The sequence below is a fragment of the Rhinatrema bivittatum genome, chromosome 2, assembly GCF_901001135.1.
Source record: "Rhinatrema bivittatum chromosome 2, aRhiBiv1.1, whole genome shotgun sequence".
Classification (NCBI taxonomy): domain Eukaryota; kingdom Metazoa; phylum Chordata; class Amphibia; order Gymnophiona; family Rhinatrematidae; genus Rhinatrema; species Rhinatrema bivittatum.
Genome location: NC_042616.1, coordinates 741,781,815 through 741,804,636, shown reverse-complemented (window position 1 = coordinate 741,804,636; position 22,822 = coordinate 741,781,815). Strand labels below are relative to the sequence as shown.

Sequence of the window (22,822 nt, the reverse complement as noted above, 5' to 3'; positions counted from 1 at the left end):
TGATCCCAAGGCTCACTTTATAATTTTGTTTTTTAATTATTTTATATATTTTTTTATTTGGCTAGTGGGGTTTCAACCCGCCACTGATATAACCCTAATGCTGAGTACTCTGCTGTACATGAGTTTTGTCCCCCCCTTTCCACGGCTGTGACCTGACCGCATGTTCTCTCCCTGCTTCCCGCTGGTCTGGGCCACTTTTCCTGATTAATCAGGAGACTGATTAATCTCCTTGCTACTATCTTATGCTAGTGCTCTGCAAACCTGCCTACTGGTCCCCAAGTGAACTGCGTTTCACGGGCGCAAAATGGCCACTTCACTTTCCTTATCTGGGGGCCCTCCTCTGACGTGAATGCTGGCTGGGATCAAAGAAGCCAGATGCGCCTTGGTCGCAGTCCTTTAAATGGGCCATGACATCATCGTCTCACTACCGCTAATCCCCCCTCCCCTCATCGGGCAACGTCACTGATGCGTCGAGCAGGGCTGAGGAAGCTGGGGGAAGGGAAGCCGTGATGCGGCTCAGTTTGTCATGATGCCAGAGACCTACCGGTCGGCGCAACCAGCCCACCATATGCAGCATGTGGTTACATGGTGGGCTCTGGGCACGGGGCACGGAACCACTTATATATGTGTGTGTGTGTGTGTGTGTGTGCGTGTGAATGAGTTTCTATGAACATTGTAGAGGAACTGGAAGGGATGGTGGAATGTTTATGGTAGATGACACTGAGTTCTACAGCAAGGTTAAAAGATTATGGGAAGAGAACTAGATGAAGGTGAATCTAGAAAAGGCTTGAAGAATGGGTCAAGAGTTTTGCAGCATATTAAAATTTAAAGACATGCATTTGGGCATACTGATTCATGGCAGTAGTACATGCTAAGAAATAAGGTTCCTTATCACTCAACATGTATGAAATGGACCAATAGGCAGAATTATTTGGACTTGGTTTTCAAAAGGATTAACATAGGCCCTTGCACCCTCCCTTCTCTGCTTACCCACCCCAAACAATCAGATGACAATTATATTAAAGGTAAAACAGACATCAGTTTTATAGAATTAACTCACTATATATTAAAGGTTTATATTAAGGTTATATTAAAGGTTATATTAAAGGTTTAAAGGTTTATATTAAGGTTAGTATAAACTATGTTATGGTTATGAGGTATTGGAGTGGATTCTTGGGTACTGCGGTGATGGCCATTCCCACGGGGAGGAGCCCCGTGAGGAACCGCAGTACTAGGCTAGACTCTATACATGCAGACACAGAGAAGTTGTATTTATTGTACAGCTCGATGGTACTGCCCGGGGAGCGGGCAGCAGTGAAGGTAACCCAGTGAAGTAGTCCAGGGGTCCTCAGCAGAGGAGACCAGTCTCACACTTGAGTAGGTGATAGGCAGCGTGGCGTAGCAAGAACAGGTCCCGTATGTAGACACAGAGCGCTGAAGCTGAAGGTGAGACAGACTGAAAGAGTTAGTACTCACTGAAGCAGAAAGCTGTATTGTTGAAGGTCCTGGCAGGCAGAAGTTGTTCAGTGGCATGCACCAGATTAGGGGGAGCAGGCCCTCGAGGAGCGAGTACCCTACCTGGTATCCCAAGATAGGTACCTGAAATAGAGCAGAAGGGCCCCCGAGGAACGGGTACCCAGTTTAGTGAAGAAATACCCCAAAGTGCAGAGAGAGTTTCCTGCGGCAGCTGGGGAGTGGAAGAGCAGCTTAGACCGGAGGCAATCCAATCCTTGCTAACTCAGTTTGTTAGCAAACGAAGGGCAGGCTAAATACCAGGATGTGATGACATCACTCGGAGGAGATGCCCCCGAGGTTCCCGCCATGATGTGGATAAAGACATGGGTGACGTGAACGTGCACACCCTAGGAGACCCTCAGGAAAATCATGCCAAACACCATCACCATTGCCAATCTGGGGACACTGGAGAGAGTGGCATGAAGACACAGCAGCAGCCATCTTTCCAAGGCTTGAGGAGAGAGAAGGAAGAAAGATGAGGCTCAGAAGTCGAAGCCATCTGAGACCGACGGACGCAACAAACTACATACATAAAACAAACAACATCTCATAATATTCTTCTCCAACCTCCCAGATCATCCAGAATCTCTATTAAGATCTTCAGATACATTGACTGCTACTAGCTTAACTATACTACTTTAGGGCTACCAGCCCAAACATAAGGTCCATTGCCAAACTCGACCATCTGACTGGTTGGTGCTGATCTGTTCATAATTAGGATTGTGTACCCTATATATCCCCTCAATCTGCACCCACATCCCATAGTAACACTAGTCTGTAAGGTATCCAAGCCTCTTGTACAGCAATGTTAAGCTGCAAAAGCCCAAAGACTCTATGGCACTATTGCTAGGGTCGCTGCTGTAAGGAATATTTTTTTAAAAAAGGAGATACTTCTTATAATACCATCCAAAATCCAAGATTTGGGCCAAGCCACTACACACAACAATCCCTGCCAGTAAATTCAAAATCTGATTCCCCTAGGTGCTTCTGAAAATAATTGCAAATCATGACTGGAGACTGCCCACCCACACTCCATTAAAACTAGTTAGGAAGGTATTCTACATACAAAGGTCTTGCTGGATAATATGAGTAATATGAATATGAATTTTCTACTTCCACATTTCAGGCATAGCTGACGATCTCCATCTAAGGAAAACCCTACCCATGGGTTTGAACCTGCAAGTAAAATCCGGACTACCAATTAAAGATTGTGTCTACTGTTTCATTAGCTTCTTCGTATGTAGAGCTCATGCCATAAACTCTCTTAATTTAAGCACCTTATAATTTGGCAATGAGACATCATTTCTACTGAATCCAATTTAATATCTGGAAATACTAGCTTGTTGTTTGACCCCTCTATCTTATCTTGAGCAACAGGAAAACTGAACAAAAAAGCACCCCCCTCCCAAAAGCAGCTCAGGTCCACAGAACATATCTTCATAATGTACAAGGAAATAGCAGAAAAACAGAATGAATTATTTGCCTCAGTCATACCCACACCTGAAATATTCTTTAATGGTAGAGATTATGGGCAGGTAAAACAGATATCTGTGACAATAGATAAGATTGACAAAGTAAAGAGTAATAAATCACTGGAATTGGATGGCATCTACCCCAGAGTTCTAAAAGAACTATAACATGAAAACACTAACCTGTTAATAATATTATGTAACCTATCATTTAAAGCAGCCATGATTCCTGAGGACTAGAAAGTGGCAAATGTGATGCCAGTTTTTAGAAAGAGCTTCGGAGATAATCCAGGAAAATATAGACCTATGGGCTAGACATCAGTACCAGTCAAAATGAGAAAACCCATTCTTAAAAACAAAATCTCTGACACATAGAAAGACATGGCTTAATGGAGAAGAGTCAACATTATTTTAGTAAGGAGATGTTCTGCCTTACCACATTTTTTGAAGGTGTAAAAAAATGTAAACAATGATGAGCAGATTGATAAATTCAGTTTGGATTTTTAGAAGGCATTTGACAAAGTCCCCCATGAAAGACGCCTCAGGAAATTACAAAGTCATGGGATAAGAGGCAGTGATCTATTGTAGATTTGTAACTGGTTAAAAGGCTGGAAACAGAGAGTAGGACTAAAAGGATAGTTTTCCAAATGGAGAAATGTCATTAGTGGAGTACCACAGGGATTAGTGGAGTACCACAGGGATCAGTACCAGGACCTGTGCGGTTTAACCTATTCATAAATGATCTGGAAAAGGAAACGATGAGTGAAATGATAAGATTTACAGATGGCACAAAATTATTCAAATTTATTTTTTAAAAATAGTGGTTTATGAGAAACTGCAAAATGACTTTGTAAGTCTAGGAGTCTGAGCAACTGAATGCAGATGAAATTTAATTTTGGAAAAGTGCAAAGTAATGCACATAGGGAGAAATATTTTGAACTACAGGTATATGATGCTGGGTTTGCTTTGGGACTCACAACCTAGGAAAAGGACCCATTGAGCAGGTCTAAAGTAAACTAGAGATGTGCATTGTTTTTTGTGTTCGTGTCATTCTTCGTTTTTCGGCCGCCATAGAAAATGTTGGGTTTTTTCGGTTTGGGTCTTTTTTTTCGCGAAAAATCGATTTTTAGTTAGTGCGCGCTAACTCCCCGTTAGTGCGCGCTAACTCCTTGTTAGCGCGCACTAACAAAAACCTTTAGATTTTGTTACTTTTTGCTAGTTTTTGTTAGTGCGCGCTAACGGGAGTGTGGGTTTGCTAAAAATGTTATGGGTTCATTTAAAAGCCACTTAATGAATCATGCAAAAGATTAGCAATCACATAAAAGATGTCAACAATCATGTGATCACTCTATTTTCATACACAGGAACCCCAAAATATATTGGCTATGTAACATTAACATGCTATTTACCAAAGTCAAGCTAAATAGCTTAAATATGCTAAACTGAGCATCTACGGATTTATTTTTCTCTTTGTTCCTCCTGCTGATTTCTACTGGGTATACATCTAAACCTGGAACATTAGGTTGCTTATCAGTTTAAAATGGAAGGAGTGGGAGAGATAGTACACATTTGATAAGAGGCCAAGGTGAGTGAGTGATCTGGAAGAGCAGAAAACTGGCATGACTGCATATTTATAACCCTCTGTCTTATGTGTCAGTAAGGATCTACAAAGAATGGTGTCAGGAGACTCATGCAAGGGAGAAACCCAGGAAAGGATCTGTCTACCCTGAGTAAGAGAAATACTGGCATCTGACCATTATGATTACCCTGTAGTGTAGGCACTGCAGTGACTACACCAAATGATTTGGCATGCATAGACAAGACATGAGCTCTGCACTCAAATGAAAACAATGGTCAGCTGAAAAAAAATTGAGAATCAAACTGCTTTAATTCCTACAATATCAGCAAATATGTTTATCTTCTCTCAATCTATTATTTGGAAATATAATTCCCTTGTGTAAAGAATGGTGGACTTATTTTTGAAATACAAAAGTGTGTCTCCTTTGTCACCTCATCATTCTCTCCTTTTCCTCCTTACTTCCCCTGTTCTACTAATACTCTATGAAAACTTTCTTTTCAAATCAAATACGAGGGGAAGAGAATGACTGAGTCCCCCTGGCTAATCACTTGCCCATGGAAAAACCTCCTGAATCCTGAATGCTTTTCTAACTAGTTAGAGTATGGGGATGAGTCCACCACAAAAAAATGGCTGTCATTCACAGGCATTCAAAGGTCAGCAAATGAATAGGAAGAAGATGCAGCTTGCCAGATAGACCAAGCTACTAATTATTCTGATCTCCTTTTATCACTTTTGTGCAACTAAAGATTCACTGTGCTGAAGAAGGAATAGAATAACCACAGGGAACCCTTACTTGAAAAAAAATGGAGATATAGCAAAAGTAGTTGTTGGGTATGTCTGGCAGGCTATACTTTCCTCTTCTTAATGTCCTCTACTTCCTTGACAGACATCTGAGATATGCATGTTTTTGGTCTAGTTTTCCTCTACAGGGACCATAGAAACACAGAAACATAGAACATGACAGTAGAGAAATACCATGCAGTCCATCCAATCTGACCATCCACATATCCTGCTCAGCTTTATTGTTTCTTCCTTTTGCTTGGAGATCCTCAATGTTTTTCCCATGTTCTCTTGAATTTCAATACTGTTCTTTTCTTCGCTACCTCCATAGGAAGGTCACTCCATGCATCTATCACACATTCTTAAATAAATATTTTCTTAGATTACTCCTAAATCTATCTGCTTTCACCCTCATCCCTTGAACCTTCATTCCATAGTCCCCTTTCCATTAAAAAAGGTCCAGCTCCTGTCCATTTATCCCTTTAAGATATTAAAATATCCGTATCATATCTCCCCTTTCCCTTTTTTCCTCTAGCATATACATGCTTAGATCTTTAAGCCTGTTTGAGAACAAAGATAATTGACCATTTTAGTAGTCACCCTCTGGACCAATTCTATCCAGTTTATATCCTTTTCAAGGTGTGATCTCCAGAATGATAAAAATAATTTCAAACAAAGTCTCACCATGTACTTACACAGGGACAATATCACCTCCTTTTTTCTGCTGTCCATTCCCCTCCCTGTGTACCCAAGCATCCATTTAATTTTTACCATCACCTTATCTGCCTTTTGAGTCACATTAACATAATCTGATATGATCACCCCCAGATCCCATTCTGTTTTATGCATAGAAGAACTTCACTCTGCTATACTGTAGTTTCCTGGGATTTCTGCAACCCAAATACATAACTCTGTAGTTTTATCATTAATTTTTAGTTGACAGACTCTAAACCATTCATCAAGCTTCACTAGAACTCCCCTCATGTTTTCTACCCCTTCCAGTATTTCTACCCTGATAACCCCCTTTTCCTCAGAGTGAACTCTGTTTACCATTATCTTTTTCCCTCCCATTCAACCAGTTTCTACACACTCAATCACTTTAGTGCCTATTCCTAAGGCACTAATCTTGTTTATACATCACCTGTATGGCACTCTCTTCTCTCAGTTGATCTCTTCTAGAATGTAGTAGGTCTTCCCTCTGCAATGTGAAGTAACATCCATGTGCTACGTTTTCTTGTATACCCCTAGGAAGCCAACAGGAGGAGTCAAGAGAAAAAGAGAACTGAGTATGCTCACTGTAATGTCATCATACTATTTAGCTTTCCCCTCAGTAATTAACAGGCTCTGAGAAAGGATTTAAAAAGTCATCATTTACCAGGTGCTTGTAAAATAACATGGAGGCAGGTCATAACATGCCATTTAGCATGAGGTCTGTAATTTCTCATTTGCCATTTGTATGCATTAAAATGCACATTTTGGCAGGCTCGTATTAATATCTTTTTGTATCATTTTAACATGCATGCTAAATTTTATTCCATATGCCCCAGAATGTAAAACAAGATAAAGATTTTACAATTAAAATGTGTTTGTTGATTGGTTCATTTTGCCCATCAGTCACATGATTTGGGATACAAAATGAAGGCATCAAAATAAAACAATGAGAAATGTTGAACAGTTGTTCTTACTGTTACTCTATTCATGTAACCTTGTATATTTGTAGCTGTGCAATGCGGTAATCCAGGAACATCTCCTAACGCAAAAGTATTTCGCATGGATGGCACAATGTTTCCTAACTCAGTAACTTATTCTTGCATGGAAGGATACATATTATCTGGATCTTCTGTCAGGCAGTGCACTGCCAATGGAACGTGGTCTGGAACCTTGCCTAATTGCACAAGTAAGTTTAATTTTTAATGAATAATTAAAAATTGCTACAATTAATGAATATGAAAAAAAGCAGGCTTAAAGTGACATTTTCCTGTAGAAGCCATTTTTTTTTTCAAAGAATGGTATGGAGGCAATTTGTCTTCAAAGTGCTCACCAGGCTAATTCAAACAATCACAGCAAACTTTTATCAAACACATACACAAGAGGAGATGTAACCCCAATATTTAAAAAGGGCTCCAGGAGCGATCTGGGAAACTATAGTCCAGTGAGCCTGACTTCAGTGCCAGGAAAAATAGTGGAAATTATTCTAAAGATCAAAATCACAGAACATATAGAAAGACATGGTTTAATGGAACACAGTCAACATGGATTTATTCAAGGTAAGTCTTGCCTCACAAATCTGCTTCAGTTTTTTTGAAGGGAATAATTTACTTGTGGATAAAGGTGAACCGGTAGATGTAGTATATTTGGATTTTCAGAAGGCATTTGACAAAGTCCCTCATGAGAGGCTTCTAAGAAAACTAAAAAGTCATGGGATAGGAGGTGATGTCCTTTCGTGGATTACAAACTGGTTAAAAGACAGGAAACAGAAAGTAGGATTAAATGGTCAATTTTCTCATTGGAAAGGGGTAAACAGTGGAGTGCCTCAGGGATCTGTACTTGGACCAGTGCATTTCAATATACTTATAAATGACCTGGAAAGGAATCCGACGAGTGAGGTTATCAAATTTTTGGATGATACAAAATTATTCAGAGTAGTTAAATCACAAGTGCATTGTGATATATTACAGGAGGACCTTGCAAGACTGGAAGAATGGGCATCCAAATGGCAGAAGACATTGAATGTGGACAAGTGCAAGGTGTTGCATATAGAGAAAAATAACCCTTGCTGTATTTACATAATGTTAGGTTCCATATTGGGAGCTACCACCCAGGAAACAGATCTAGGCATCATAGTGGATAATACTTTGAAATTGTTAGCTCATTGTGTTGCAGCAGTTAATAAAGCAAGCAGAATGTTAGGAATTATTAGGAAGGGAATGGTTAATAAAACAGAAAATGTCATAATGCCTCTGTATTGCTCCATGGTGAGACTGCACCTTGAATAATGTGTACGATTCTGGTCACCACTTCTCAAAAAAGATATAGTTGCAATGGTGAAGGTACAGAGAAGGGCAACCAAAATGTAAAGGGGATGGAACAGCTCTCCTATGAGGAAAGGCTGAAGAGGTTATGGCTGTTCAGCTTGGAGAAGAGACGGCTGAGAGGGGATATGATAGAGGTCTTTAAGATCATGAGAGGTTTTGAATGAGTAGATGTGAAGCAGTTATTTACACTTTCAGATAATAGAAGGACTACGGGGCATTCCATGAAGTTAGTAAGTAGCACATTTAAGACTAATCAGAGAAAATTCTATTTCACTCAATGCACAATTAAGCTCTGGAATTTGTTGCCAGAAGATATGGTTAGTGCAGTTAGTGTAGCTGGGTTCTAAAAAGGTTTGGATAAGTTCTTGGAGGAGAAGTCCATTAACTGCTATTAATCAAGTTTCTTAGGGAATACCCACTGCTATTATTTGCATCAGTAGCATGGGATCTTCTTGGTGTTTGGGTAATTGCCAGGTTCTTGTGGTCTGGTTTGGCCTCTGTTGGAAACAGGATACTGGGCTTGATGGCCTCTTGGTCTGAACCAGCATGGCAATTTCTTATGTTCTTATGTTCTTATGTACAACAGATGAAACCTGAATTTTTCATCATATAAATCCCTTCCCTGTGGGAAATGCATGTATAATATGACAGTAACTTTGGGCCCAGGGATGCAGCCTTTTTACAACATAGATGTGTATATGTGACCATGTTATAAAATGGCCTGAACTCATGCACATGTGCACACAATTAAAAATGGATGCATACCTATGCGTGCACATTCCACTCCTACCACATTAGTGGTGAGATTTAAAAAAGGCATGCATGCCAACGCCATTACCAGTTTTCCCAGTTCATTTTGAGTTTTCCCAGGTAATGAATATTACTTCCAAACCCCTAGTTTAATTGCCTCCCTTTTTTCCCTATTAGCATCGACCCCTTAAACACCACCAATCTGCCTATTTCATTTTATTTTATTACTTACAAGTCCTCCATAACAGAAGGAAAGTTATGCAGCAGGGGATTCCAGCGCACACCTGTGTGCATAAGTATTTATGTGCATATTTGCCTTTTTCACTATATGGAGATCAACTGATCCAGTCAGAGTCATCATGTAAGAATCTACTCCAACTAAGATAAGTCCCCCTGATGCAGGAGATCCAAAACCTCAACTGATGTTGAGGTTTGGTTCTCTTATTCCATTGTGATTGTCTTTTTTATGCCTTTAGGCTTTTTAAAATTACAATTTAAAAAATATGCGTTAAAAAATTGATTTGTGTGTTACTCACTATGCATGGTACCCTTGCCTTTAGGCATTTTTAGTTACAGTTTAAAAAAACTATGATCTAAAAATTAACTTGTGTGTTACCTACTGTGTGCGGCACCCTTTTTGGGCTGGGAGTGGATGTTTGAGTTGTCTGGGTAACCTTCTTACACTTGCACCCAGCTTGCTGACACCCCAGATTCTGATTCTTACAATTTGGAGGTGAAAAGTTTTCATCAAGCTGAATGTGCTTTTACTGATCGCCTTGAATTTGCACTGTGCCTTTTCATTGTGTGGTCTATTTTGCTATCTAGGTCAGTTTTTCTGGGATTTGGAATTTCAGATTCTTCTAAAAACACCGCATCACAAAATATAGAATAATGTTATGAACATGCTGAGCACATTGCAAATCTATCTTACAGTTTGCATATGTATTATTAGCCTATACTATATAAGCATGACTAAAATTGAACTTCAATTCATTAAAAGAAGGTTGTGGATCAAGAATAATGCAACATTACCATATAAAATACCAAGGATTACAGTTAATGCATATTTGTAATTGTACTATGCATATTTTGCAAACAAAAAGGTCAATTTTAAAAGCCCTAAGTGGGCCAAAGTTGGGAGATACACAAATGTGTCAGGCCAGTGCACCGCACAGATTTTAAAAAGCACACAAGTACTCGCTTATCTCCTGGTTCGTGTACAAATCAAAAAGTTAAAAAATGGGGTGGGGAGTGGGTGGTCTGGGCAGGACATAGACATTCCAGCAAGTTGCCTTGAAAAGTGTGCATCAGTATTTACGTGTGCAAGTGTGCGCAAGGGTCCCATACAGCATATCTTTACTTCTCCTATGGACTGCGTGTAAGTATTAAAATAAAATAAATGAGGCTAGTTAGCAGGGTTTTAAGGGGTGGGGCTAAAAGAGTAAAAGGGAGACATATTAAGTAGGGGGGTTAGAAAGTCCCATATTTTTCCTGGGTGAACTGGGAATAGACTGGGGACACTGATAATTGTGTCGGCACACGTGACTACTAAAATCACATCACTTCTGCGATACATATAATATTGCACACACATGTACACATGTACAGCCAATTTTATAGCATGTGTGCATATACGCGCTGCTGGATTTGTGGCATGGTGTGGAATCTTAGTCGCTGTGGCGATGACTCCTCCCATGGGGAGGGGCCCCGTGAGCAACCACAGTGTAGGCTAGACTCAGAGAGCAGACACTGGAGATGGAAAGCTTTATTGTACTGCTGTAGATAGATGGTAGTAGTGCAGGAAGCAATGGCACTGAAGTCCAGCAAGGTGCCAAAACGTTCAACAGTCTCAGAAGTAGAGTCTCACCCAGATGTTCAAGGTTGGTAGTGTTCCACAGAGCGGGATAAGCCGAACCTGGTGGGTGGAAATGGAGAGCTGGATCATAGATGTACTCACTGAAAAGTAGTGCAGGAATCCTCCTGGTAGATGATAAAGGTGGGACCAGAGGTCCATGGTGCAGGATTTCCTGAGCTGGTAGGCCCTCAAGGAGCAAGTACCTGGAAGCGCAGATAATCCTGAAATGAAAGAAAGAGACCCCCAAGGAGTGGTTGTCTGAGTTAGTAGAAGAAACCCCGAAGGGTAGGTGGAAGCAAGAGGCCCCCGAGGAGCGGGTGCCCAGAGCTTCTTCAGGATTGAGAATCCCCGGAGGGTAGCAAGGAGTCTAAGTGTGCAGCTTAGAAGCAGATATAGCTAAACCGAAGTCCTTGCTAACTCGTTCATTAGGAGCGGAGCAGAGGCTTAAATTCCCAGAGGTATTGACATCATGCGGTGGGGACGCCCCCGATGTTCCCGCCATGACGTGTTGATAAGTGTAGGCAGCATGTGCACACACGCCCTAGGAGGACATGGGAAGGAGCATGGTGGATGGGGATGCCCATGCTGAATTGGAGACGCGGAGGGTTTCGGCACTCGGCACCGGAGGCAGTCATCTTACCCATGGAGAAGGAGAAAGGTAAAAAAGAGGTGAGGCAGAACGGTCACAGCCGTCTGTGACCAACAGACGCAACAGTACCCCCCTTCAAAGGGCCCCCTCCAGGACCTCTTCCTGGTGGACTGGGTTTTCGTGGGTGTGCAAGATGGAATTGACGTATCATGTCCTTATCCATGATGTTGGCCAGAGGTTCCCATGAGTTTTCTTCTGGGCCATAGCCTTCCCAGGAGATGAGGTCCTTCCATGTCTTGCCTCTCTTATGGACATCCAGGTTGTCATCCACAGCATATTCGATCTTGTCCTCGGTGTCCAGATTAGTAGGTTCTGGGGTCTTTTTGGAGAACTCGGAGAACAATAAAGGTTTTAACTGACAGACATGGAAGGCGTTGTGTATCTTCTTTGATGGAGGTAGTTTCAAACTGTACGTCAGATTTCCCAATCTCCGAAGGATAGCAAAGGGTCCAACATAGCGAGGTGCAAAATGTGCTGAAGGTAGTTTAAGATGGAGAAACTTGGAACTCAGCCAGACTTTGTCCCCAGGCTGAAACTGTGGTGCCTCTCGATGGTGATCATTGTAGATCTTTTTTGCTTTCTGACCTGCTCTGAGGAGTAGCTCCTTTGTTTGCTTCCAAAGTTGAGATAACTCTGCTGCAGTAGCCTGTGTAGCAGAAGAAGCCACCAATAAAGGAAATGGCAGAGGAGGAAACGGTTGTCATCCATAGATGAGTTATAAGGGAGAAGTCCCCATAGAGGTAGCAGGATGTGAGTTGATAGCAAATTCTGCCCAAGGCAGTAGTTCAGCCCAGTCGCTCTTTCTTGAATTGACATAGGATCACAGAAATTGCTTCAGCATTCTGTTCATTCTTTCAGTCTGTCCATTAGTCTGAGGGTGGTAGGTTAAGTCCAAGGCGATGTCAAATTTTTGACATAAAGCTCTCCAAAATTTAGCAGTGAATTGTACGCCTCTGTCGGATAGAATATACTTACGCATCCCATGCAGGTGGAAAATGTGTTTAATAAAGAGTTTCGCTAACTCCACAGCAGAGGGTAATCCTGATAACACTACAAAATGTGCCATTTTGGAGAAGCGGTCAACTGTGACCCAAATTGTGTTGTTTACATTGGATAGTTGCAAGTCTACCACAAAATCGGTTGCTATATGTGTCCAGTGTTCATCCGGCACTGGTAGAGGTTGTAGAAACCCCAAGGATGTCCGGCTGGTAGCTTTTGCTTGGCACAAACAGCACAGGAACCCTCATAAGCTTGTATGTCTTTTTTCATGGTTGGCCACCAATAGTACCGCTGTAACATTGCCAAAATATGACTCTGTCCCGGATGGCCGGCCAGACGGGAATCATGTGCCCACTTCAACAGCTTCTTCCTTTGATTTCTGGCCACAACCATCTACCCTGCGGGTACCACGTGAGTAGCTGCAAGAACCACTCTCCCAGGATCAATGATATGACAGGGTTCGTCTGGCACATCCTGAGGGGAGAAGGATCGTGACAAGGCATCAGCCCAAATGTTCTTCTCTCCCGGACGATACCTCAGAAGGAAGTCAAATCTGTTAAAGAACAGAGACCATCTTGCTTGACTGTGATTGAGTCATTGAGCATGTCTGAGGTACTCAAAATTATTGTGATCGCTATACACTACTATTTGATGTTGTGTGCCTTCCAGCCAAGGACGCCACTCCTCAAAGGCCAGCTTGATTGTGAGTAACTCTTTGCCTCCAATTCCATAATTTCTTTTGGCAGGCGAGAACCACCTTGAGAAGAAGGAGCAAGGATTCGCTATACTGGCTTAAAAACCACTTGATGCCAACGTCTGATGCATTGACCTCGACGATGAATGGGCAATGTGGGTCAGGGTGACGGAGACATGGCTTCTTTTGAAAAGCCTCTTTGAGCATCAGAAAGGCTGATATGGCTTCTGGAGATCAGTTGGCAGGATTGTCTCTCCTTCTGGTCATAGCAGTTAGAGGGACAGTCAATGATGAGTAGTTTTTGATAAAGGAATGATAGAAATTGGTGAAGCCTAAGAAGCAGCACAGTGCCTTCAGGCCTGTAGGTTGGGGCCAATCACGGATACTTTCTAATTTCTTAGGGTCCAACTGAAACCCGTTCTTAGAAACAATGTAACCCAGGAAGGGTACAGACTCCTTATGGAATTCACACTTTTCAAGCTTTGCATATAGGTGGTACTCACGCAGGCATCTTAAAACTTTCTTTCGTCCTCTTGATGAGTTTGCAGATCTTGAGAAAAGATCAGTATATCATCGAGATATACTACTAAGATAGTAAGTCCTGTAAAATGTCATTCATCATATTTTGAAAGACTGCAGGTAGGTTACTCAAACCGAAGGGCATGACAAGATATTCAAAGTGTCTATCACGGGTGTTAAAAGCAGTCTTCCATTCATCTCCTTCGTGGATACACACCAAATTGTAAGCTCCTTTAAGGTCCAGTTTGGATAATATCTTGGCTCCTTGGAGCCTGTCAAACAGTTCAGAAATTAAGGACAGGGGATACCTGTCCTTGATGGTAATCCCCTTCAGACTCCTGTAGTTGATGCAGGGGTGTAAGGTGCCATCTTTCTTCCCTACAAAAAAGAAGCCTGCACCAGCAGTAGATTTGGAAGGTTTGATGAATCCCTTTTGAAGGTTCTCTTGTATGTAGGTAGACATGGCCTTAGTCTCAGCTACAGAAAGAGGGTAAACTCTTCCTTTGGGAGGTTCTGAGTTGTGTTTCAGATTTATAGTGCAGTCAAAAACTCTGTGCGGTGGGAGTATATCTGCTGCTTGTTTCAAGAAAATATCCTCGAAAGAGGAGTATTGTGGAGGTAAGCCAGGTAGCGATGGTGTAGTAGGCATGCAAATGAGCATTGAAACTTCTGCAAGGCACTGATCATGACAGTAAGGTCCCCACCGGGACAATTCCAATGTGGCCCAATTAAATTGTGGCATATGATCTTGTAGCCAAGGCAGTCCAAGTACCACCGGGTGCATGGCCTTTTCCAATACGAGAAATGAGATGGATTCAGAGTGTAGCACTCTGATGCACAGGCTAACGAGCTGGGTACTCAATGAAACTTCTCCAGGAAGTGGTTCCCATGTATATATGACAATAGGAATGGCTTAGCTATTGTTGTGGTAGAAATCCATAGATGTTCTACTAGGCATTTCAAAATAAAATTACCTCTGGCTCCAGAGTCAATAAGAGCGAGAGTCTGAAATTTGAGACCTCCGCAGAGCAGAGAGGCTAGTAAAGATAATGGAGGAGCAAGAGAGGTGAGGCCTAGGAGAAGTCCTCCAGCAGATCCTAGGTCAGTCAGTTTCCTGGACAGATGGGACAGGTTTGGATGGCGTGACCTGATTGGCCACAGTACATGCATAACACCATGCATATATGAAAATGACTCTCCTTGGAAGTTAAATTGCTTAGGCCTAGTTGCATAGGCTCTAGAGATGTGAATCGTGTCCTCGATCGTCTTAACGATCGATTTCGGCTGGGAGGGGGAGGGAATCGTATTGTTGCCGTTTGGTTGTGTAAACTATCGTGAAAAATCATTATAATCATGAGCCGGCACACTAAACCCCCCTAAAACCCACCCCGACCCTTTAAATTAAATCCCCCACCCTCCCGAACCCCCCCCAAATGCTTTAAATTACCTGGGGATCCGGCGGTGGTCCAGAACGGCGGCGGTCCGGAACGGCCCCCTCAATAGAATCGTGTTGTCTTCAGCCGGCGCCATTTTTCAAAATGGCTGCCGCAAAATGGCGGCGGCCATAGACAAAAATGATTCGACGGAGGAGGTCGTTCCGGACCCCCGCTGGACTTTTGGCAAGTCTTGTGGGGGTCAGGAGGCCCCCCCAAGCTGGCCAAAAGTTTCCTGGGAGTCCAGCGGGGTTCTGGGAGCGATTTCTTGCCGCAAATCGTTTTCGTACGGAAAATGGCGCCGGCAGGAGATCGAGTGCAGGAGGTCATTCAGCGGCAGTCCGGAACCCCCACTGAACGACCTCCTGCAGTCGATCTCCTGCCGGCGCCATTTTCCGTATGAAAACGATTCGCGGCAAGAAATCGCTCCCGGAACCCCGCTGGACTCCCAGGAAACTTTTGGCCAGCTTGGGGGGGGCCTCCTGACCCCCACAAGACTTGCCAAAAGTCCAGCGGGGGTCCGGAACGACCTCCTCTGTCGAATCGTTTTTGTCTATGGCCGCCGCCATTTTGCGGCGGCCATTTTGAAAAATGGCGCCGGCTGAAAGCAACACGATTCTATTGAGGGGGCCGTTCCGGACCGCCGCCGTTCTGGACCACCGCCGGATCCCCAAGTAATTTAAAGCATTGGGGGGGGGTTCGGGAGGGTGGGGGATTTAATTTAAAGGGTCGGGGGTGGGTTTTAGGGGGTTTTAGTGTGCCGGTTTTCCTGCCCTCCCCCTTCCCCCGATTTACGATTTTTTAACAATAAATCGGGGGAATTGGTAATTTATCGTGGCCCAAACGATTTTTTGATGATTTAAAATATATCAGACGATATTTTAAATCGTCAAAAAATGATTCACATCCCTAATAGGCTCTTCCTCTTCTAAGAAAGCAGGCAGTAGACTTGAAGCAATAGGCACAGGTTTAGGACGGTTAGCTCCCGCAGTGGACTTTTGTAGACTCTTAGCCTCCTGAGTTCAGTCTTGAATACAGCAGTTAGTTCTCCCAGCCAGTTGCATCAGAGACTCAAGGGTATCAGGCTAATCACGAGCCACCAATTCATCCTTTAAGCTAGAGTTCAAGCTCTCCATAAAGATAGCACGTAGACATCCAGTGTCCCAATGTAGTTCGGATGCTAAAGTCTTGAATTTGATCACATAGTCTGTGAGCGGCTTATTATCTTGCTGGATATTAAGCAAAGCTGATCCAGCGATGGTCTGGCAAGCTGGGTCATCAAAAACAGACTTTAAAAGTTTTACAAATCCTGGTAGGTCATTCAGGATAGGATCTTCATGTTCCCATAATGGTGAAGCCCAAGCCAAGGCTTGTCCTTCTAGAAAAGATAGGATGAAAGTGGTCTTGGATGCTTCTGTGGGAAAGAGGGTAGGCTGTAAGGAGAAATGCATGCTGCATTGATTAACAAACCTCTACATATCTTTGCTTCACCCGTGAAGCGGGTAGGTGTGGATAAAGGTACAGTGGTCTTGATGTTTACCACTGGAGACAACGATTCTTTCACTGGAGTTGTTGAAGTATTCAGTTGAGCATGCAACTGATTGAAGGCAGTAGCTAGGCTTTCCAGAGACTTTTGTTGCTCAGTGATCCACTGGGCTAGGCCAGGAATGGCCTGCAAGGCCGTGAGCTGAGCCGAGTCCATGGATTTAGCAATCTGTTGGGTTTGCGGCATAGTGTGGACTCTTAATCGCTGTGGTGATGACTCCTCCCACAGGGAGGGGCCCCATGAGGAACCACAGCGATAGGCTAGACTCAAAGAGCAGTCACTGAAAATGGAAAGTTTTATTGTACTGCTATAGATAGATGGTACTAGTGCAAGAAGCAATGGCACTGAAGTCTAGAAAGGTGCCAAAACGTTCAACAGTCTCAGAAGTAGAGTCTCACCCAGATGTTCAAGGTTGGTAGTGTTCCACAGAGCGGGATAAGCTGAACCTGGTGGGTGGAAATGGAGAGCTGGATCATAGAGGTACTTACTGAAGAGTAGTGCAGGAATCCTCCTGGTAGATGGTAGAAGGTGGGACCCAAGGTCCGTGGTGCAGAATATTCTGAGCTGGTAGGCCCTCAAGGAGCAAGTACCTGGAAGCGCAGATAATCCTGAAATGAAAGAAAGAGACCCCCAAGGAGCAGTTGTCTGAGTTAGTAGAAGAAACCCCGAGGGTAGGTGGAAGCGAGAGGCCCCCGAGGAGCAGGTGCCCAGAGCTTCTTCAGGAGCGAGATATCCCGGAGGGTAGCGAGGAGTCTAAGTGTGCAGCTTAGAAGCGGTCAGAATAGCTAAACTGATCCTTGCTCACTCCTTCATTAGGAGTGGAGCAGAGGCTTAAATACCCAGAGGTATTGACGTCATGCGGTGGGGACGCCACCCAGGTTCCCGCTATGACGTGTAGATAAGTGTAGGCAGCATGCACGCGCATGCCCTAGGAGGCCATGGGAAGGAGCATGGCAGACAGGGATGCCCATGCTGAGTTGGAGACGCCGAGGATTTCGGCACTCGGCACCGGAGGTAGCCATCTTACCCATGGAGGAGGAGAAAGGTAAAAAAGAGGTGAGGCAGAGCGGTCACAGCCATCTGCGACCGATGGACGCAACAAACACATATGCTATAAAATGGCTGCATCCATTAGCATGAACCAGCATACAAATGTACATGTTTGCCCACATGGCTATTTAAAAGTTACCGTCCCCTACATCTTCTCATTTGAAACAGTGAATTTTCTAAAGTTTCTAAGAATGCCACATTAATTTGTTTGTTTTTGTTGTAGTTCCTATATGTTTTTTCCCAATACAATTTAGCTTCATGTTAGTAACTTACTAATGTGAGATCCCTATGCAATAAAAATAAAATACAGTCAATTTTTGCATTTTGATTATAAATATATAAACCTATATCATATACTGGCTTGCTTTGTTTGAATTATATTATTTAAAAAAGAAAGCAGTCTGAAAGAAAATATTTTCTCTACAGTGGCTTTATCTTTTGCTATTTATATAAATGCTGTATTCATGCCATATATTAGTGTCTTTTTAACATACAAACTGTGAAGTCATTAGCAACAGTTGCAGCTTGTCACTTTTCAAGATTAATGTTCATGTTAGATGTGCACTAAGTGCCTGAATCAAGAAAATTGCTGACACCTGTTATAACACTTTACAGTAACAGGTTAGGTCTATGCAGCTGCAATTTACTGGATGACTGGAATGTCCTGTAATTTTTGCAGAACATTGCATTAGAGCAAATCAAGAAGCTCCTCTTACTTTTCAAAATGTCATTCCCCCATTCCCCCATTCTCCCTCCACCACCAGCACTACTGCCATTGTTGGCAATAAATTTTATGTTTGAATTACGATATTAGTGTTAAATCATTGCACTGACATGACATGGGAACATACAACCATACTGTAATTTCAGAACTGGCAATTTGCATGTACTTGCTTTTGAGGTGCTCGATGCCATTTCAAAATGGGCATTGTGCCAAGATTCTTGTGAGACTGGGGCTAAGTTTTTTCTTTGTCACCCTTGCATATGCATTTGTACCAGAGCAGTTATGTTTTTTCCTTGATACACTGTTCATTGTAATATCTAGATGCGGCATGTCTAGTTCTTGTTTATTTTATTTTATTTTTTTTTTAGCATGAGTTTTCTATCTTTGTTTTCCTGTCTAATGTGAATTTCAGTCTATATTAAGGTTTTCTGTTGATTAAATGGTTGCTTGGTAGATCTGGAATTCAGTATTGCCTATATAAGGTTGACATATATAAACTGTAAACTTTATAAATAGAAAATTAATATAATAAAATGGGCAAAGTAAAATAATTATTTAAACAAATTATTTTGAATAATATTAGAAAGAGTTAAGTAAAAAAAAAGTGTTTTTCTAAAGGCCTACTTGTCTGACTTTTAATAAACTCCACATCACCTTACACAAGCTCTATTATTATTTAAAATTAGGATGAACCACATTGTTGGCTTTGATCAAAGGTTGTCATGAAGGGCTGGTGGTATTATAACTTATAATAGACCTGGCACCATTCTTGGCTAAAGTTATCATGTTTGTTTCATGTTCTCCAAGTAAAACCTTTTGGACAATTTTTTTTTTTTTTTTTGCTGCTCTGGTGCGCAGTTGTGAATTTATACATAATAATACTCTTTACATCACAATACAAATCTTTATAGTCTACTTGCTAACATGAATTTTATCATGATTAGGCTCTGTAACCTTCTAGGAACCAAATGAGGCCCTCTGAATATTAATTACATTTTTAATAGGGGAATTACATTTTTCTTCATCTGAAACAGTGTGGCATCTTTCCGATTTCATGCAGGACTTCACTCTAGCTTTCAAAGTTTATACTTTCCTCTGCTGTATGTACATCTTGCAGAATATGAAAGTAGCGATTAGTGATAGTATAGGTCTGAAATATGTGAAGGATCTTGGCCCCACTAATAAAATCTGGAACTGTTTACATAATATATATATATTTATATTTTTACTCCAGCATATTAAAACAAAATCAGGATTATTCAGAAGCTGTAAAAAAAAAAAAAAAAGCACCAGTTCCATAGTACAGGATTTTCTATCTAGGCACTAGTGACACAAATTAATTACATAGTTGTCATGATACTTTGTGACAAGCCTGTTGAGCTATAATCTAATTTAACATGACCTAAAGTCATTGCTCCCCTATCAGAACAGTACATGCCTTAATTCAATTAGTTGAGCAATCGTCCATGGAATTCAATACCGCAGATGGTATACATTTAAAAGTATTGCATATGCATATTGCAGCACTGTGACATTCTAGACAAGCACTTTTAAAATATTTTTTTGCACAGTGTCGCAAATGCTAGAAAATTATTTACTGGCATTTTAAAATTCAAAACTGTAATCTGTGGATAGAAACATAGAAGATGATGGAAGGTAAAGACCACAAGGCCCATCTAGATATACAAGACTTGATGTTAATTAGTGATTTAAATTATAGGAACAATTTGCATTCAGGGCAATATTGAAAAATAAACCATCTATGTAAGGGCCTCATTTTCCAAGCGGCTCGCATGCGATAAGGGACCTTTCACACGCGAAAAGTCCCTTATCGCGTGCGATACCAGGATGGAGGTGGAGTCAGCCCCGGAAGAGGAGGAGTCGGGGCGTCACCGGGGCCGACTCTGCGCCGACACCGCGGACAGCGAAAAGGTAAGTGCCTTTTTGCTGCCTATTTCGCTCCCAATAGCTTCACCTTCTATGGTGGCGCTATTGGGTGTGAAACCGGCGCGATCGCACCACAACGGTGCGATTGCTGCCGGCTAGTGCAGGCCTGCCCCCCCGTTTCGGCCCCCACCCCATATCTTCGAAAGTATTGCAGGCCTGCGATACTTTAGAAAATGAGGCCCTAAGTTAGCAAATTCTACCTCTACCATGTAAGTGGGGGAATTTTAATAGACGCGCACGCTGTTGCAATTACCAGTTTCCCCATTAACCAGCAGTTGGATGCAGGTTGAATAGGTGCTAATGAATCCCTTAATGCAATAAGGGGATTAGCGCCTATTCAATGCATGTCTAATGCAGAGTGAATCTAAAAGCGCTAATCACATGCAAATGTATGAGATTGAGGCTATTAGCATTCACTCCAGATGCAAAAAACAAAAATGTGTGTCTAGGATGCACATCTAGCGTTCAGTAATTAACGCCTGCCTGGAGGAGGAGGAAAAGTGAAACTAAATAAAGTTAAAATATAGAGAATAAAAGAACACTGGCAGTCAGGTGCAGGAAACAGACCTCGAATGACAAGCATCTGTTTCCTGAACCCCCTTACTGTGCAGCTGTGTGGCAATTAGGAAAACCGACCCAGATAAACTCGGCATCAGTTTTCCTAACCGGTGAACCGCCGATGCCAATTGGGTTCATGTTAGCAAGGAGGCACTAAGGGCAAGCAGTTTTAGGCATCTGAGAGTTAAGAGTTTGTTGAATCCTTCTCTAAGGTGGATATGGTTAGTCCGGGTGAATTGAATAACCAAATTGGATGATCAGCTTTTTTATGATGTATTGGATTAATTGAATGTAAAACAGTTAGAGAGTCCATCAAGCTAGGTTGAGAGAACATTGTACAAGTCTCATCTTTGTGTGAGTTTCCTCACTCCGAAGGACATCAAACCTTCACAAGAGTGTACGGTTCTGTTCGTATGTCTCACTCTGAATGTAAAAGTGGCCCCTAACCCCTACACTACTACTTAAACCTCACCTCGAGTAACTAGGTGGTCTTCATATAGAGGTATAAATACCTAACTACTAGAAGGCCCTTATATCAAGGTGTTCTCTCTCTCTCACTCTCTCTCTCTCCTGAAAAAACTATTTGCAAAAACATCACAAAGTGTGATAAAGCCATATTGCACAGCTTAACACAAATAAAAAAGGTGTAGTTATTTCCCATGTTAAAACTGTGCAATGTGGCATTGCAAAGCCAGTGCACTTTGCCAAAAAGCCCACCCCAAACTCCTCCCCCTTTTCCAAATTAGTATCGCACCAAGCGTTATGGTGTTTTTCATAGAGATGTGAATCGTTTTCCATATCGTCTTAACGATAGAAATCGTGTGGCAGGGCAAGAAAATCGTGTTAGGCACGATTTTTTAGTTAAAAAATCGTTAAAAATCGTTTTTTCCGATTAGTGCGCACTAACTGGGAGTTAGTGCGCACTAACTGAAAATGATACAATTTGACACTTTTCAGGTCAGTTAAGGTCAGTTTAGGAATGAATATGTATTCCTATTGGCTGCCCTCTTATTTATTCATGTTACCAAGCTTCCCACTGACAGTATATGGGGGATGGGAAATGGAAACAGTTGGTAGCTTGACAAAACAAGTAATGTGATCAGTTAATGTGACTAGAACTTGTGCCATAACCCTGATACCAGGGGTATTGTGATCTTCCTGCACACAGTGCCCTATCCCTATTAATACCAGGAGTGTTGTGATCTTCCTGCACACAGTGCCCTAACCCTGGCACCAGGGGAGTTGTGATCTTCCTGCACACAGTGCCCTATCCCTATTAATACCAGGAGTGTTGTGATCTTCCTGCACACAGTGCCCTAACCCTGGCACCAGGGGTGTTGTGATCTTCTTGCACACAGTGCCCTATCCCTATTAATACCAGGAATGTTGTGATCTTCCTGCACACAGTGCCCTAACCCTGGCACCAGGGGTGTTGTGATCTTCCTGCACACAGTGCCCTATCCCTATTAATACCAGGAGTGTTGTGATCTTCCTGCACACAGTTCCCTAACCCTGGCACCAGGGGTGTTGTGATCTTCCTGCACACAGTGCCCTATCCCTATTAATACCAGGAGTGTTGTGATCTTCCTGCACACAGTGCCCTAACCCTGGCACCAGGGGTGTTGTGATCTTCCTGCACACAGTGCCCTATCCCTATTAATACCAGGAGTGTTGTGATCTTCCTGCACACAGTGCCCTATCCCTATTACCAGGGGTGTTG

General features: G+C 42.4%; 1 protein-coding gene across 1 annotated transcript in view; it reads left to right on the top strand.

Moving 5' to 3' along the window:
• The window catches only part of CSMD3 (CUB and Sushi multiple domains 3), a 3,551,396-nt gene that overhangs the window by 3,231,245 nt on the left and 297,329 nt on the right, over window positions 1-22,822 (top strand). The window contains 1 exon segment of the mRNA XM_029591914.1: window positions 7,064-7,240. Within this exon segment, the coding sequence (XP_029447774.1) occupies window positions 7,064-7,240 (177 nt within the window).